This window comes from Miscanthus floridulus, chromosome 2, assembly GCF_019320115.1.
Source record: "Miscanthus floridulus cultivar M001 chromosome 2, ASM1932011v1, whole genome shotgun sequence".
NCBI classification, from domain to species: domain Eukaryota; kingdom Viridiplantae; phylum Streptophyta; class Magnoliopsida; order Poales; family Poaceae; genus Miscanthus; species Miscanthus floridulus.
In genome coordinates, this window is record NC_089581.1 from 131,816,888 (window position 1) to 131,831,223 (window position 14,336).

At 46.7% G+C, this 14,336-nt stretch overlaps 2 protein-coding genes across 2 annotated transcripts; one reads left to right on the forward strand and one right to left on the reverse strand.

Moving 5' to 3' along the window:
• The first annotated feature begins 291 nt into the window (after window positions 1-291).
• Window positions 292-6,392, forward strand: LOC136539704 (probable protein phosphatase 2C 12). The gene is made up of 9 exons (XM_066531666.1): window positions 292-1,041; window positions 1,762-1,933; window positions 2,107-2,260; window positions 2,335-2,398; window positions 2,542-2,649; window positions 4,975-5,100; window positions 5,183-5,415; window positions 5,675-5,877; window positions 5,974-6,392. The coding sequence occupies exons 1-9, from the start codon at window positions 802-804 to the stop codon at window positions 6,006-6,008; spliced, it is 1,335 nt and encodes a 444-aa protein (XP_066387763.1). The 5' UTR covers window positions 292-801; the 3' UTR covers window positions 6,009-6,392.
• Window positions 6,393-8,455: 2,063 nt separating this feature from the next.
• LOC136530190 (protein WEAK CHLOROPLAST MOVEMENT UNDER BLUE LIGHT 1-like) lies at window positions 8,456-12,502 on the reverse strand. Its single transcript, XM_066523052.1, has 3 exons — window positions 12,324-12,502; window positions 10,558-11,180; window positions 8,456-10,451 (listed from the first exon to the last, which is right to left on the reverse strand). Exons 2-3 carry the CDS (start codon window positions 11,086-11,088, stop codon window positions 8,628-8,630), a joined length of 2,355 nt encoding a protein of 784 aa, XP_066379149.1. The 5' UTR covers window positions 11,089-11,180; window positions 12,324-12,502; the 3' UTR covers window positions 8,456-8,627.
• Window positions 12,503-14,336: the final 1,834 nt, after the last annotated feature.

Here is a 14,336-nt window from a genome sequence, read left to right on the forward strand (position 1 = left end):
TATCGTATCGTGGATTATTTACTGCTGGCTGGTTTGGTGTGAGAGAAAAATTCTATTCCTAGCTAGAAATTTACAATCGTTTACAAGCAAGCGAACAGGTTGTCAATCAATCAATCATCACAAGTAAACAATAGAGTAGATTGACAGCTCGACGCCGATGAGCTGAGCGCCCTTCCTTCCTGGCGCGCACGTTCAGGCGCTTCTCTTCGGCGGTTCGGCCTTCCCATAACGGCTTTTAACTAATTCCTCCTGTCCCCCCAATCGGCCGATCCAGCTAGCCTGACCTCCCACCCTCCCCTTCCCCCCTCTTGAATCCGCTCAAAGTTCCCGATCTCCCAACTCGTCCTCCAGCTCGATCGCGTTCGCGGACCCCCACTCCGTGCTCCCGAAATAAGTAGCCGACGGTTTCCTCGCCCCAGGTTTTGCGGTTGCTGGGGTGTGGGAATTCGTTCGGCTCCGGTCTGGCCAATGCTCCTGCGGTTTCTTGGAGAGGCCGCTGAGATTGGGATCCAAGCCGCGTTAGGCGAGCAGCAGCAGTAGCCGCATCGAGATTCACCGTCCTTGTCCGAGGGATTCTCCGTTTTCTTGGGCGGGGAATTCGGTTGCGGCGGGGGAAAAAAGAATTCTTTCGTCGGATTGGCCCAAGTCCCTCGTTGATCCGTTACAAAGCTCCCCCACTGTATGCTGTAGTAGCCTTTTTCCACGCGTTTCTTTCCTCGCCCCAGATCCGTCTCCCCGCCCGATTCTTTGGGGGATTTGGCGGCGGATCGGGGGCGGAGGGATTTGGAGGCCTGAGCTCCGATGGAGGTGCACGCCGACGTCGATGGGTCCGGTGTGCCCCTGGCCGTGCTCCTCAAGCGGGAGCTGTGGAACCAGAAGGTGGAGAGGCCGGACATCCTGTTCGGGGAGGCCAACAAGAGCAAAAAAGGGGAGGACTTCACGCTCCTCATGCCTAGGTGCCACCGCACCACGGGCGAAGGCGGCAGCAGTGGCAGCGGCGGCGAGAATGCAGGCGACGACGACACCATTTCCGTGTTTGCGGTAATGATTCAGTGACCCTCTTCTTATTTTTGGCCTGTGTTTACTGCATTCATTTAGCATTTCTGTGCCATGTACAGTTTGCCGCCTGATTGTTGCTGGTAATTGGTCATGTGGCTTGATGGACTAAAAGTGTGGTAGGAATCTCGTTCTTGTAGCATATAACTAGAAGTTTCATATATGCTTTATGGAGGCTTATTTACTCCTTATAATGTGTTTAGTGTAATAGCACCATTTCTAAGATTTCGTGATTGTTTTCCATCATGGAACTAGTGCTTCCTGTGGTGTCATGGTCTCATACAGTTTGTCTTTTGCATAGAGTAGTAGCATGATTGACAGGCCTAATTTTGCGGTGCGCTGGCATCAAGGCACATGGGGACATATGTCAGCTAGTATTTTACTGCTCTTGATTGTCTTGACTCTATCATTTCGGTGGTCAGAAGACCACTGGTTTGGGAATATTCAAACTGTTTGGGATCTTTCAGGCTTCCAGTAGTTGGCAATTAGTTTGGTCCTACAAATTTTCCTATATCCAACACTCTCTATCAACACAAAATAGAGCAGTGTAATGGCAAAGTCAACCCATGTCGGAATACTCTTGTGATAATTCAGTTCTACACTATGAATGGAGAGTATTATATTTTCTATATTGAAACTTTCCTTATACCAACTAAAGTGATTGCTAATCTCACTCAAACTATTCATTCTGGTTTCTCGCATCAGATTTTTGATGGACACAATGGCTCTACAGCTGCCATATTCACCCGGGAGAATCTAATAAACAATGTGTTGGCTGCTATACCTCCAAATCTCACAAGTGAGGAGTGGACAGCTGCGTTGCCAAGGGCACTAGTTGCTGGTTTTGTAAAAACAGACAAAGACTTCCAAACAAAAGGTATTATAAATGGGATGTCAGGTCTGCTTGTCTTCTTACCATTCAAAAGCAAATTATTTCTCAGTGGGTGTGCAATGTTTACAGGAGCATACACATTTGCTGTTTACTGTGGATATCATGGGATCCTCAGACTGTTTTACTGCGATGTAAACTGACTGTTACAATGTTTTCAGCTGCACGTTCAGGGACCACTGTGACATTTGTTATAATAGATGGATGGGTTGTCACTGTAGCATCAGTTGGCGATTCACGATGTATTCTAGAATCTGCTGAGGGTTCAGTATATTTTTTATCAGCAGATCATCGTCTGGATGCTAATGAAGAGGAGTATGTCCTTATGTCCAAGTCCAATGACTACAATATCGTTAGACTTATGACTAACCCAAGCTCCATAACTGCAGGGTGGAGCGTGTAACAGCAAGTGGTGGTGAAGTTGGGAGAATAAATATTGCTGGGGGTGCTGGGGTAAGTTACTTTTCTTTTATGTATGTTGTCAGTTACCAAGTTGATTATTTGTTTCACCCTCCCCACCCAAGTACACAATGCTGTATTCATGTGAGTGGACAGGTTGTAATTTTAAGGACAATTTCTTTGCGGTCATTACTCAGATTGGTCCACTCAGATGCTGGCCAGGTGGATTGTGTCTATCAAGGTCAATTGGTGATATCGATGTCGGGGAATTTATAGTTCCTGTCCCACACGTGAAGCAAGTAAAGGTGCATAAAACATATGAACTATTTATATAAGTGCAGTGGTTTTCTTCTTAGGGTTTTTTCGATTCAGACCATTACAATTCTCTAAGTTTTGAGAAACGCCATTACAATTCGCCTATTTGGAGATCTGGCATTATAATTTTATGTCTCCTCCATTCATGTCATTTTCTACACCTTTTACGTATATGGACCCATTGGCAGATGCATATGCGTAAAGGAACTGCCTCCTCCGTTACACTGAGGCCACGCCGCCGTCGCTCTCTGTTTCTCCCGTCCCCGTTCCCCTTCTTCCCTCTGCGACGATTGAATGCGGCGGCACCTCGGCCTTGGGCCGCATCCAGGACACCAACGAGCAAACGCAGGACAGCGCGGCAGGCCATCTCTGGCAACGCGGTGAGCAGCGTGGCCGGCGGTGCTCGCGAACTGCGGCAATGGCGAGCGCGCGGTGCACTGCGGCAATAGCGAGAGCACGACAGACTGCGGTTTGACGAGCACAGCCTGCGCAGCCAGCAGCACGACTGCCGACACGACACGGGAGTCCGCATGCGAGACGGACGCAGGTGGGAGGCCGGAGGCCGCGTGCAAGATGGACGGACGTGGCCGCCGGACTCGCTGACGGATGCCAGGTGGGTCCTCCATTCGTCCCTGGTGGCGCGGCCCAGGATACGGCCCCACTTATTGGTCATGTGGTGCTCCCCGTGGTGGTCGTCGTGGCAGAGCTCGCGCATGGAGCGGCAGACGGTGGCCATGCTCCGCAGCTCCGCCGGCGGGGGAGCGAGCTGCCGCTGCCGTAGCTTGCGAGCGTCACCGGCCACGCTGCTCGCCGCGTCCTTGCAGGAGCCGCCTGCCGGAGGTGCTCGCCCCATAGCCTACGCGCTCGCCCCTGCCTCGCCACATCCGCCGGCACAAACTCGCCGCCGCCATTGAGCCACCGGACGGAACTCGCGTACGAGCCACCGCTCGGGATGGAACTCGAGGTCACGCTCCGCCAGGTCGCAGGTGACGCGTACGCGAGCGCCGACCGCGTTGCCGCCGCCGAGGGCGCGCTTCGAGGTGCGCGGCGCGGCCGCCGGGGCGGAGGAGGGCGCGGCGGAGGGCGTCTTCTTCGCCTGGCCATGGCGAGAAGGCCGACGGCAAGGCATAGGGCCCACATGCCTATCTCCATCGCCCACCTCACCGTCTCCATCTCAACCTGCTGCATACATCCACGCTGCTCTGCGAGGCCGTCGCGCGGCGCCTCTTCCCCAACGGCTCCGCGCCCGAGCTCGCCGCGGACCTCGAGGTCTTCATCTCGGCGCGCGCGTGGGAGACGGTCGTGTACACCCGCATCGTCTCCGTGGCCATGAAGAACTACAAGGAGCTCTTCCTCAAGCACGACGCCGACTGCTTGAACGCCTACGTCGCCGACGTCAAGTCTGGGAAGAAGCGGATTGCCATGGGTGCGCTGCTCCCGCACGAGAATGGTGGCGGCGTGGCCGACCTGCAGTGGCAGCGAATGGTCACGACATGCGGGCGCTCGGCAAGCTGAGCAACTACGTCGCCATGTGTTCAGGAGCATGTCCGCCCTACCCATGGACGTGTGCATGGCCCTGGGCGTTTGGAGATCCTGACGCTGCCGATGAGCACGCAGTCTCCGATCTTGGGGTGTCGGTCGCCGGCGGTGCCGCCTAGCGTCACGTGGTGGAGGATGGAGATGTTGCCCACGACGGTTGTCTCTCTGATGACAACGCCCGTGGCGTGGTCGAGCAGGATCCCCTTGCCGACGGTGGCGTTCGAGTGGATGTCCGACGGCGAAGACGTGGGACTAGAGCGCCAGCGCCAGCGCGCGGCGGCTTTGCGCCCAGAGCACGTGCGTGATGCGGTGCACCTGCACAGCGACCCAGACGCGCATGGGGCCGGCGAGCGCGAGGACCGGCGGCAATAGCTGCGACTGCGTCGGCATCGCCACATCTGCATGGAGGCCAGCAGCCGGGGCCTTGGCAGGCTCCTCCGTGCGTGTCTGAGGCGTCCGCGAACGGGACCAGCTGAGCCAGTGTAGCTGTTCCACGAATTGTAATGGCGTTTCTCGGAACTTCCAGAATTGTAATGGCGTTTCTCGGAACTTCCAGAATTGTAATGGCCTGAATAAAAAAAACCCTTCTTCTTAATATAATGATGCGCAGCTGTCCTGCGTGTTTGAGAAAAAAAAAAGTATAAGTGCAGTGGTGGAAAAGATTCTTCATGTTATTAGATAGTAGCGGAGATGAGTCATAAAGATCAATGGTATCTTAGCGTAAGGTCACTAATCTAAATGAATTGATCTGAGGTTTGATGCCTACATTATTGCAGTTGTCCAATGCTGGTGGACGGCTTGTCATTGCCAGTGACGGTGTGTGGGATGCCCTGCGTTTTCAAGAGGCTCTGAACTACACCAGGGGTCTGCCAGCTGAAGCTGCAGCTAATCGAATTGTTAAGGTACTTCTATCTATTTTCTTCCCCCCTTGTCGATAAGGCATGCTTTATGGTTTTATCTGTACTCATAGGTTTTGTTATGCAGGAAGCTGTCACTTCAAAGGGATTAAGAGATGACACTACTTGCATAGTAGTTGACATACTACCTCCAGAAAAGTTAAGCCCCCCACTAAAGAGGCATGGAAAAGGAGTCATCAAAGCTCTGTTCCGTCGGAGGCCCTCTGATGAAATGTCTGAAGACCAGATGGACAGAGGATGTTTGGAACCTGATGTTGTGGAGGAAATATACGAGGAGGGTTCTGCAATGCTTGCTCGAAGGTCAGCATTCCTTTTTCTTTGTGCTGGATACATTTTATACTTTGTAACTAAAGGATGTGTGGTGGGAGCATGCATCGGTCAGCATTCGTTTTTCTTTGTGCTGGATACATTTTATACTTTGTAATTAAAGAATATGTGGTGGGAGCATGCATCTGCATAAGAGGTTTGGACAATAGATGCATTTATCACAACTACATTTGAACATGAAGTATACATATCCATGTGCGATTTGGCCTAAGCACTTTTATCTTGTCCACAGGTTGAATATAAATTATCCAGCAGGAAATATGTTCAAGCTGCATGCTTGTGCTGTCTGCCAATTGGAGATGAAACCTGGTGAGGGCACCTCTGTTCATGGTAACATGCCCAAGCATTCAAGAGTTGACCCCTGGGGTGGTCCTTTTCTCTGTTCCTCCTGTCAAGTGAAAAAGGAGGCCATGGAAGGGAAGCTACATTCAAGAAGTATGGATGTCTTTACCCAGAAGCTATAACCTTTTTTTTTTCTTTTTGCACTGGACAATAACATGTGCTGAATCCTTAGTTACCCTCTTTTTGCAGATTCCCAATCTGCTGTCCAACCTGTGCCTAAGTAGGCCTTCCCTGACGGTTTCTATACATTGGTTCATACACAGTAACTATCACTAACAACAGCATTAGCAAATAAAGTAGACTCGTCAAGAATTTTCACCTACTTCGTTCTTATCAAATGGTGATCAGTACAGATTATGGAGATTTATGGTGTCATTTGTATGATGCACTACAGTTGTTCTGTAGAAGGTTGAAGTCTGAGCTTATCAAGTCTATATTCAGAAGAGACCACAACTGACCTCTAGGTTCAAATGAACTGGTAGCCTTAAGGTGTGCTGCCTTCTGTAGTTCTGTCATTGATTATCAAGTCTGCACGACTTTGTCTATTTGTTAATACCAGTCGTTGGTTGAACCCCATTTAGTCCGAACGTAGTTTTTTTTTTTTTTGGTGTGTGTGTGTGTGGGGGGGGGGGGGGGGGGGGGGGGGCACATGTCACGCTGCTTGATGAGTGACCATAAAGACTATGCTTTTTCCAGTCTCAGTCACTCAGGGCGTGTTTGGATGCCGCCTGCCAGGCAGCTCGGATGCCAGGCAGCGTTCCCAGGCGTTCGATTTTGATCGCCTGGGGCTGCGATCGCTTGCCTGGCAGGCAAGCCCAGGCGAGGGCAGCATCCAAACAAGCCCTCAATGCCTCCTCCCTTGTTAATCCTCTCACCACGTGTATTTTCTTTTTTTATTCTTTGCCATGTGTATAGTCATGAGGCACATCAGTACATCACATGGACTACTCTGTTTTTTTGTATTTACACCATAATTCTGCAGTTGTACCACTGTACTCACAGTTTTCTAACAAATATTTATTCCTTTTGTTTTTTGAACTTTTGCTTCTATGTACTTGAAATGGTGTTGCTGAATTTGAATATATTTCTAAGGTTTATGAATGTAATTTGGTACCTATAAATCTTGTTCTGGCAAAGAGGAAACGTTCCAAATTTGTTGCATATAGATCTAGCTTAACTGTAATCTGTAGGGAAAAATTCATAAACACAACGGAGCTTAGTTCCACCTTTCATTTAATATTTATCTGAAACAGAAGCAGGGTGACAATGATCGCTTCCTCTTCCATTTCGAGTGAGGTAGCCATTGTTTTCTGCTGCAAGGATGAGCTCATTGAACTGCCAGGCAATAATTTTGATGCATAGGAACTTTTTGGCCTAGGCTATTCGCTGGTCTGAAACTTGACGCTTGTTTAGTTCTTCAAAAGTGCACTATGCAAAAAGAAGATTTCCCGTCACATCAAACTTGCGGTACATGCATGGAGTACTAAATGTAGACGAAATTAAAAACTAATTGCACAGTTTGCTTTAACTTTGCGAGACGAATTTTTTGAGCCTAATTAGTCAATGTTTGGACAATAATTCACAAATACAAACGAAATGCTACAGTAGAGAATCGTGCACTATGCAAAGTTTGACACGCAGTTGGCTGAAAAACACTGTTCTGAATTATTGTGAGAGAAAAACATTGTTCTGGCTAAAAAAAAACCGAACAAGCCGAATATAGGGTAAGCCGAACAGGGCCGGGAGCCATTTGTATAGCCGCTACTAATTTCCTACTCTTGTCATCCTCATGAAAGAACCCATACAGATACAGTCTTCCACCATGAGTTGAAGCCAATTGCACTACTGGGTTACTTTTTACTCAGATGCATGAAGTTTAGAATAAAACGTAGATGTTAATGCATAGACATAAGACATGGCATGATATTCTTAGCATCAGTTTTCAGAAAACCTGCTGTATGATTGGCCCTGCCTACTGAATATGCCAGCCATTTCAGCAGCTTTCTGCCACTTAACTGTAAAAAAAATCACAATCTGCTGAATCTTGACTCCCTTCAGTAGTTCAGCTAATTTGCTATCGGAAGCCAGATCTAACACGAAGAAGGATGCCCCCAACTTGTTTAGACATATTAACTGAGAACACCTGACCAGTTTAGTCCTCCTAATTAGCATCCGAACGTCCGATGTGACAGGGACTAAACTTTAGTCCTTGATCCAAACATCCCGAGCTAATTATAAAACTAAGTGCACAGATAGAGACTAATTTGCAAGACGAATCTATTAAGCCTAATTAATTCATAATTTGACAATGTGGTGCTACACATAGAGACTAATTTGCGAGACGAATCTATTAAGTTTAATTAATTCATCATTAGCACCACATTATCAAATCGTGTACTAATTAGGCTTAATAGATTCGTCTCGCAAATTAGTCTCCATCTGTGCAATTAATTTTATAATTAGCCTATGTTTAATACTCCAAATTAGTATCAAACATCTGATGTGATGGGGCTAAAAATTAATCTTTGGAACCAAACGGGCCCGTGTATTTTACAGCTCGCAGCGCAGTCGCACAAAATCTGTGTGTTCATAAGCAACTTGATAAATGGACACACAAATTCCTCCGAGGTTTTCGATGCAAAGAAGAAAAAAAATGGGCAGAGATAGGGTGTAAAGCAAAGAAAGATTTGGGTAACAGCATCCTCCCCAAAAACATTATACAAATACATACACTCGTACAGTCTTCAAGTGTGAAACAATTTACAAGAGCATGGACAAAAACTAAATTTAAGCCATTTACATTTTACAAAGATACATAAACTCTTTTTTTAGAACAATCACTCTTATGTTTGTGTCTGTGCCTTTCTAGACAAAAGTGTGGACATCTGGTGGAAGAACGACTTTTTTTTTCGCAATTTCTCGTCCGAAACAAATTGATCCATACTACCAGTTGACTTGTGCAACTTCGGATCTGTGAGATGTTCATTTTCTTCCTGATAAGAGCCCTTCTGCTCGACAAACATCCTCGGTGGAGTTCTCACAGGACTAACTGCATGTTGTGCAGCCTCATGGGCTTTCCGGCGCTGCACATGTTCAGCTCTCCATCTTCTCAGCTCCTGCTCAGCACCAAGCTTCCCCTCATTTGCCCTCTCAGCCCTCTCCAGTGCGATTTGAAGATCACTCTTCTTTTCGTCCATGTCCCTGGATGCCTCTTGCAACCTCTCTAGGTTCCTTGATTCAGACTCTTTTGCCAACTCTATTTGTGCCAACGCGGCTGCCACCCTCTCATTTGCATGTTCTTCGGCCTCATGAACCCTCTTGCTAAGAGCATGATACTCACTTATAGGAAGTGTTACTCCTCGAGGAGAAGCATCAATGCTTCCTGTCTCCTTGCTCTCTTGCATAGCTTGAGCTGACACTATGGCTAGCCTTTCAGATTCTTTAGACGCCTCTATTTCTTTCAAAACTGCACGCAACCTGGTATCTGCAGTTGTCACAGAAGCCTTGGTTTGCTCAGCTTCTTCCTTGGCCTTTCTCAGTTCTTCTTGTGCCAAATGAGCTGCCATCTTGGCATCTTCTTCCTCCTGGGCTGCTTGCTGCAACATCCTTGGAAGCTCCGCCATTTTTTCCCTAGTTTCTGCTTCTTTCTTATGTACCATTTCTATCTCTTGCTTTGTCCTATCGAGCTCAGCTTCTAGAGAAGAAACTGTGATGGATGCCATACCCTCGCTCTGCTGCAATGTAGCAAGTAACGCTTTCTCCCTATCAAGCTCTGAACTGAGTGATTCTGCAATAACTCTTACTAAATTGGCTTCATTTCTTGCGTTTTCTAATTTCCCTTTAAATTCAGCAAGCTCCTTCCTTTTTGAAGCCAGAGCTTCCTTGATTGACCTACTAATTTCTTTTGCTTCGTCAGAACCTTGCTCCTGAACCATTCCAGCCTCTTCATTCAATTTGTTTTCCACATAGGCAGCTAGCGCACTTTTCAGGCTAAGTAGTTTGCGCTCGTTTTCATCAGCTTCGGACTCCACATTCATTTTGGATGCAATTTGTTCGTTGAGCTGGTGTAGCTCCGCTTGTGCCTCTTGTAGCTCTTTCTCCCAAGCCAGGAAATCCTGCTCTTTCGCCAAAGCTGCCCCAAGTCTGTGCTCTTCAGCTTCATGGTGTGAAGCGTGGGCTAACTCAAGAGACTCTTTGGATGCAATAAGTTCTAAAGTGAGTTCCTCTACTTGCTTCTCAGTATCCTTAGCAGCACAAACAACTTCCTCGGCCCTTTTAATGGCTACATCCCTTTCAGTGGCTAATACATCATACTGTTCATGTGTTGATCTTAACTCCTCTTTCAGCAATTTCAGTTCCTCAACAGCCTTTTCATGTCTTTCTTTGGCAACTGCCAACTGTGTTTGGGCTATTACACTAGCTTCATCATCAATCCCTTGCTCCATCTCTTGTGCCCTAAGCAGGGCAAGCTCAGAATCTTGCTTTGCTTGGTCCACTTCAAGCTGTGCCCTCTCCAGTTTATGCTTCAGCTCGTCGACAAGTCTATTAGTTCTCTCTAGCTCCTCAATGACATGTGACTTGGCCACCTCAGCAGTTTCCCAGTCTTCTTTGAATTGTGGAATCTCCGGCTGAACCTTTTCAAGTTCAAGTTGCATCACCCTGCGTCTCTGCATATAAACAAATTTTACTTTGTAAAATATTATAAGACAATAGTTTCAAGGAAGTATGTGGCTGACCATGATCCACATTTGGTGTGAAACAAAGAGACATTACCTCTAATGATTGAGCCCTGTAGGCCTTCCAATCAACAATTCCTCCAAACTTGGTGACAGCCTCTTTAACAGACTCAAATGGCGCACTAGTGTCAACAAGACCTGTGTATGAGCCTTCAGATCCCTTTGCTGATTCTACTTTCTTTTTGGGGGTGACAGCAATGTTCTCATGATGATACATATTGTCTTCTTCAGATTTCATTTCAGCTGTTGGCATAATACTCGCAACAGTAAAACCATTTTCAGATGTGATTTTCACTTCATCCTTATTTGTTAGAGTAACATGATCTCCCTCGTCTTTTGACGAAACATCAGATGCCTGAGCTGGTTCTATGTGGGAGAGAATTTTTGGTGACAAACTCCCAGCGTGGCCTACAGGGGACCCCAGTTCTTCCTGGTGCTCTGCCAAATTGTGAGGTAACTTTTCTTGGATTTCCAAGGATGTATCTGGACTCTTAACAGAAACTGGTGCAATATTTTCAGCATTCTGTGCGCTTGTTTCCCCGTGACCATTACTATCAAGAAGTTCCATGAAATCAGGAAAAGATGAGTAAAAAATTTTCTGTTATTCAGCAGAAGTTGTCAACTCCATTCCCAAAGCTTAGCGTTCGCAGTTTTTTACTCCTACAAACAAAAGTTCAGGAAAAAAATTGATCAGCTTATAGAAAATAAACTGCACATATTATTACAAGTAAACTAAGCAGAATGTGGGTGATATTTTATTATTATCACTACCACTCATACAGTATGGAAAATTTAAAAACTACAGCCATTTATGAATCACCCCGTTTCATGTGCATGTATTATGGAACCATCCATAAACACTCTCGTGTGCAGTAAAGATGATAGCAGCCAGCACAAGAGAAGTGTGATCTAGTGCTATAAGCATGAATCATTGCCACTAACTGACATGAAGTCATGAACCAGCTCAGCAATTACTACTCGATCGGCAGCTGTTCCACACTTCCACCTAACCTCTTTCCGTCCGTGTAGCCAAATAGTCTTTCCAACACATAAAAAGCAAACAGTTTTCTAGAAACTTTTAACTTTTAATAAAATCCAAAGCAAAGCAAGAACATCATGATCAAACAAGATGATGACTGAGATTGGGCCAGCTAGCTCAAAGTTCATGTTCCTGTTCTACCACCACCTCTAATCCATGGAGTCGCTGGATTCTCCAAACTGTTTAGATTAATTTCCTAGGAGAACTATGTAGCTTATGCCCTATGGGCATCAAGCGCTTGAGATTATCTTATCATGTGCTTGTCCGCAAGCAGCACGCAGGCAAGACTTAGTTGCTGAGCTATTCATCGAAGCTATGACCGGGGAAAGGCATGACAGCTGAACAGGGCAAGAGGTACTCTTGCGGTGGGCTTGTGAATTCGTCCTCACCTCCCAATTCTAACTCGTATAGCAGAGGAGCTCAAGTCAAATCCTCTGCGCCGAATACTACCATGTACAGACCCCGATGCCTATCAAACGGCAGAAATCAATCCTTGCGCCAGGCGACGTTAAACAGGAATCACTCACTGGTACACAGCCAACTCCCAACTCCCAAACCAGGAAAGCTCCAAAGCCCCGACCAAAATCCCCCACGACAAGAGCAAAAACCTCCGAACCGAGGCAGGCCACAGAACCCAATGCATCCATCAGACGGAAGGACCAAGAACCCGTCAAATTCACCCACCGAAACCAGCTTCGACCAAGCTAGCTCCACCATAACCAAATTAAGCTCACGAAATTGCAGCAAAAAGGAATGAGCTTTACCCGGTGGCCAAGAGGGGCACGGATATGCCTTGCGGGCGAAGCGACCGGGGCCCTTCGATTGGGGGTCTCCGCCGGCGACTCTTTCCGTCTTCCGAGCCTCTCCCTGGGTCGTCCGCCTGCCTTTTCCTTATGTGTGCCGTGCTGTGCTGTGCCTGTGTGCGCAGCGCGTGTTCTTTGCGGGAGCCGGGAGGGAGGGAGGGAGGGAGTAGGAGTGGGTGCGTGTCAAAGCTTTGTTTGTCTCTTGCGCTCGCGTCAGCGTCACCGCGCACTCGTCGTCGTCGCCACTCGCCAGGCCGGGGGGATTGATTGGAGGGGCCGAGACCTCAGCGCACCGCAGCTCAGCTCGGGATTAGCGATAAGCTCCGGGGTGTTGCTGGATTAGGATACGTAGCTCACTTTTGTAAATAAAGCCCCCGTGCTTTATTGATCTCCGAGGACAAACCTTTCCGTTAGTTAATTAATTTCTAGAAACGGGGCGGCAAGAGCTGGCTGATGGGATTCGGGAATCGGGGATTAGGTGAGTGTGACGTCTCGCCAACGGAGTCAGTCATCGGATTCGTTTGAAAATTGAAACCGCCGAGCTACTCCAACACGTCGGCTTCTCTGGCCACACCACTCCAACTACAGTTGTTTTTATTATCGTCCTCACCCAATGGATACTTCAGCCGTTTCCGTTTAGCGTGAAAAAAACATACTTCGATTTGTTTGGAACGCGAGGATCTCATAAGCATTAGATAATTCTCGTGCTGCTGTATAAAGAGTAGGGGTTTTCTCCTTTCTTTAGGGTAAAGGTAGATGGTCTTAGGAGATCCCTTAAATGTTATAGGTATAATATATATGAGATGAGCTAGAAGATCCATTGCAACAAATTTGTCTCTTAAATGCTAGTTTTAAGATACAGGAGATTGGATGGGAGATCTTCCTTGTTTTCTTTCTCATATACACATGGCTGCCAAGCAAAGATAGTCCTCCAATGGTCTCTCGCCGTCAGCTTTCTTTGTAGCAATTTTTTATTATGAATATAAGGTCGTGTCAAGACCAGGTCTCATACTTTTGAAGACCAATAAAACTGGTGTTGTAGCGTATAGGGTCGCCTTTTAAAAAAAAAAACTGACCGACTAGGCCTTAAGATCTCCAAACTTAGTTATAAAAAAAGGGTCTCCAAATTTTCAGCAAATTTATGGGAGCCTAAGTCTACGGAGGAGACTTTACTGTTCCTCCGTGTAAAGGTGTCAAATGATGAGTGTTAATGAGTGGCAGAGTTTTCAATGTCCCACACACTAGCAAGTCCCAACTAAAACCACATTAGTTTTAAGAAATTGTAAACCTTTTTTCACATTGCAAACCTTCCACTTGTTGCTATCTTTTTCCATACCTGCTTCTTTTTCTCTTCTCGTGGCTTCCGTCCTTTTCCAAATAGATGCCGAAAACCATATTGATTTTAAACAATAAATATTGTGCAGCTTTCTTAAACTTCAGAATTTACTCTTCTACTTGCATTAATGATTTGTAGCTAATAGGTCAACGGTATGCATCTCTATCCATTACAAAGTATGCGCTCCAAAATATAAGGAGTCTAAGAAGAGGTTTCCTCATGTAATTTTTTCTATGTTTAAATCTTAATTAACAATTCCCTCTGCTCCCTACTCGTTCATTGATGAATCATAGACCGTCTCTTGTTGTTTAGGGGGTATTCAGTACACTTTTTATCTCCTAAATCTAGTCCTATTTAGTCACTTTTTACCTAAATATTTTAATTAAATGGGACTAAATGGACTTTAGCCAACTAATCACTCAGATGTTGCTAAATAGGACTAAACATCACCTTTTAGTCAGGCTGCCTCACTTTTTAGTCACTTTGGAGCCAAACATCCTGACTCTTTTAGTCCCTTTTAGTCCACCAAACCAAACAGGAAGTGACTAAAGTTTATGAGCTAGAGCGAGCGTTAGCTTAGTGGTTCCGTCCCCGTCGTGGGAAGGCCCCGATTGGGAGTTCGACTCCCGGCTGCCGCG

Excerpts from the sequence above, each read along its gene's own strand:
- LOC136539704 (XM_066531666.1), top strand. The coding sequence starts at position 802 with ATGGAGGTGCACGCCGACGTCGATGGGTCCGGTGTGCCCCTGGCCGTG. Across the intron at positions 1,042-1,761 it reads ACACCATTTCCGTGTTTGCG|ATTTTTGATGGACACAATGG; the intron begins GTAATGATTCAG and ends TTCTCGCATCAG. Across the intron at positions 2,399-2,541 it reads ATATTGCTGGGGGTGCTGGG|ATTGGTCCACTCAGATGCTG; the intron begins GTAAGTTACTTT and ends GTCATTACTCAG.
- LOC136530190 (XM_066523052.1), bottom strand. The coding sequence starts at position 11,088 with ATGGAACTTCTTGATAGTAATGGTCACGGGGAAACAAGCGCACAGAAT. Across the intron at positions 10,452-10,557 it reads ACAGGGCTCAATCATTAGAG|AGACGCAGGGTGATGCAACT; the intron begins GTAATGTCTCTT and ends GTTTATATGCAG.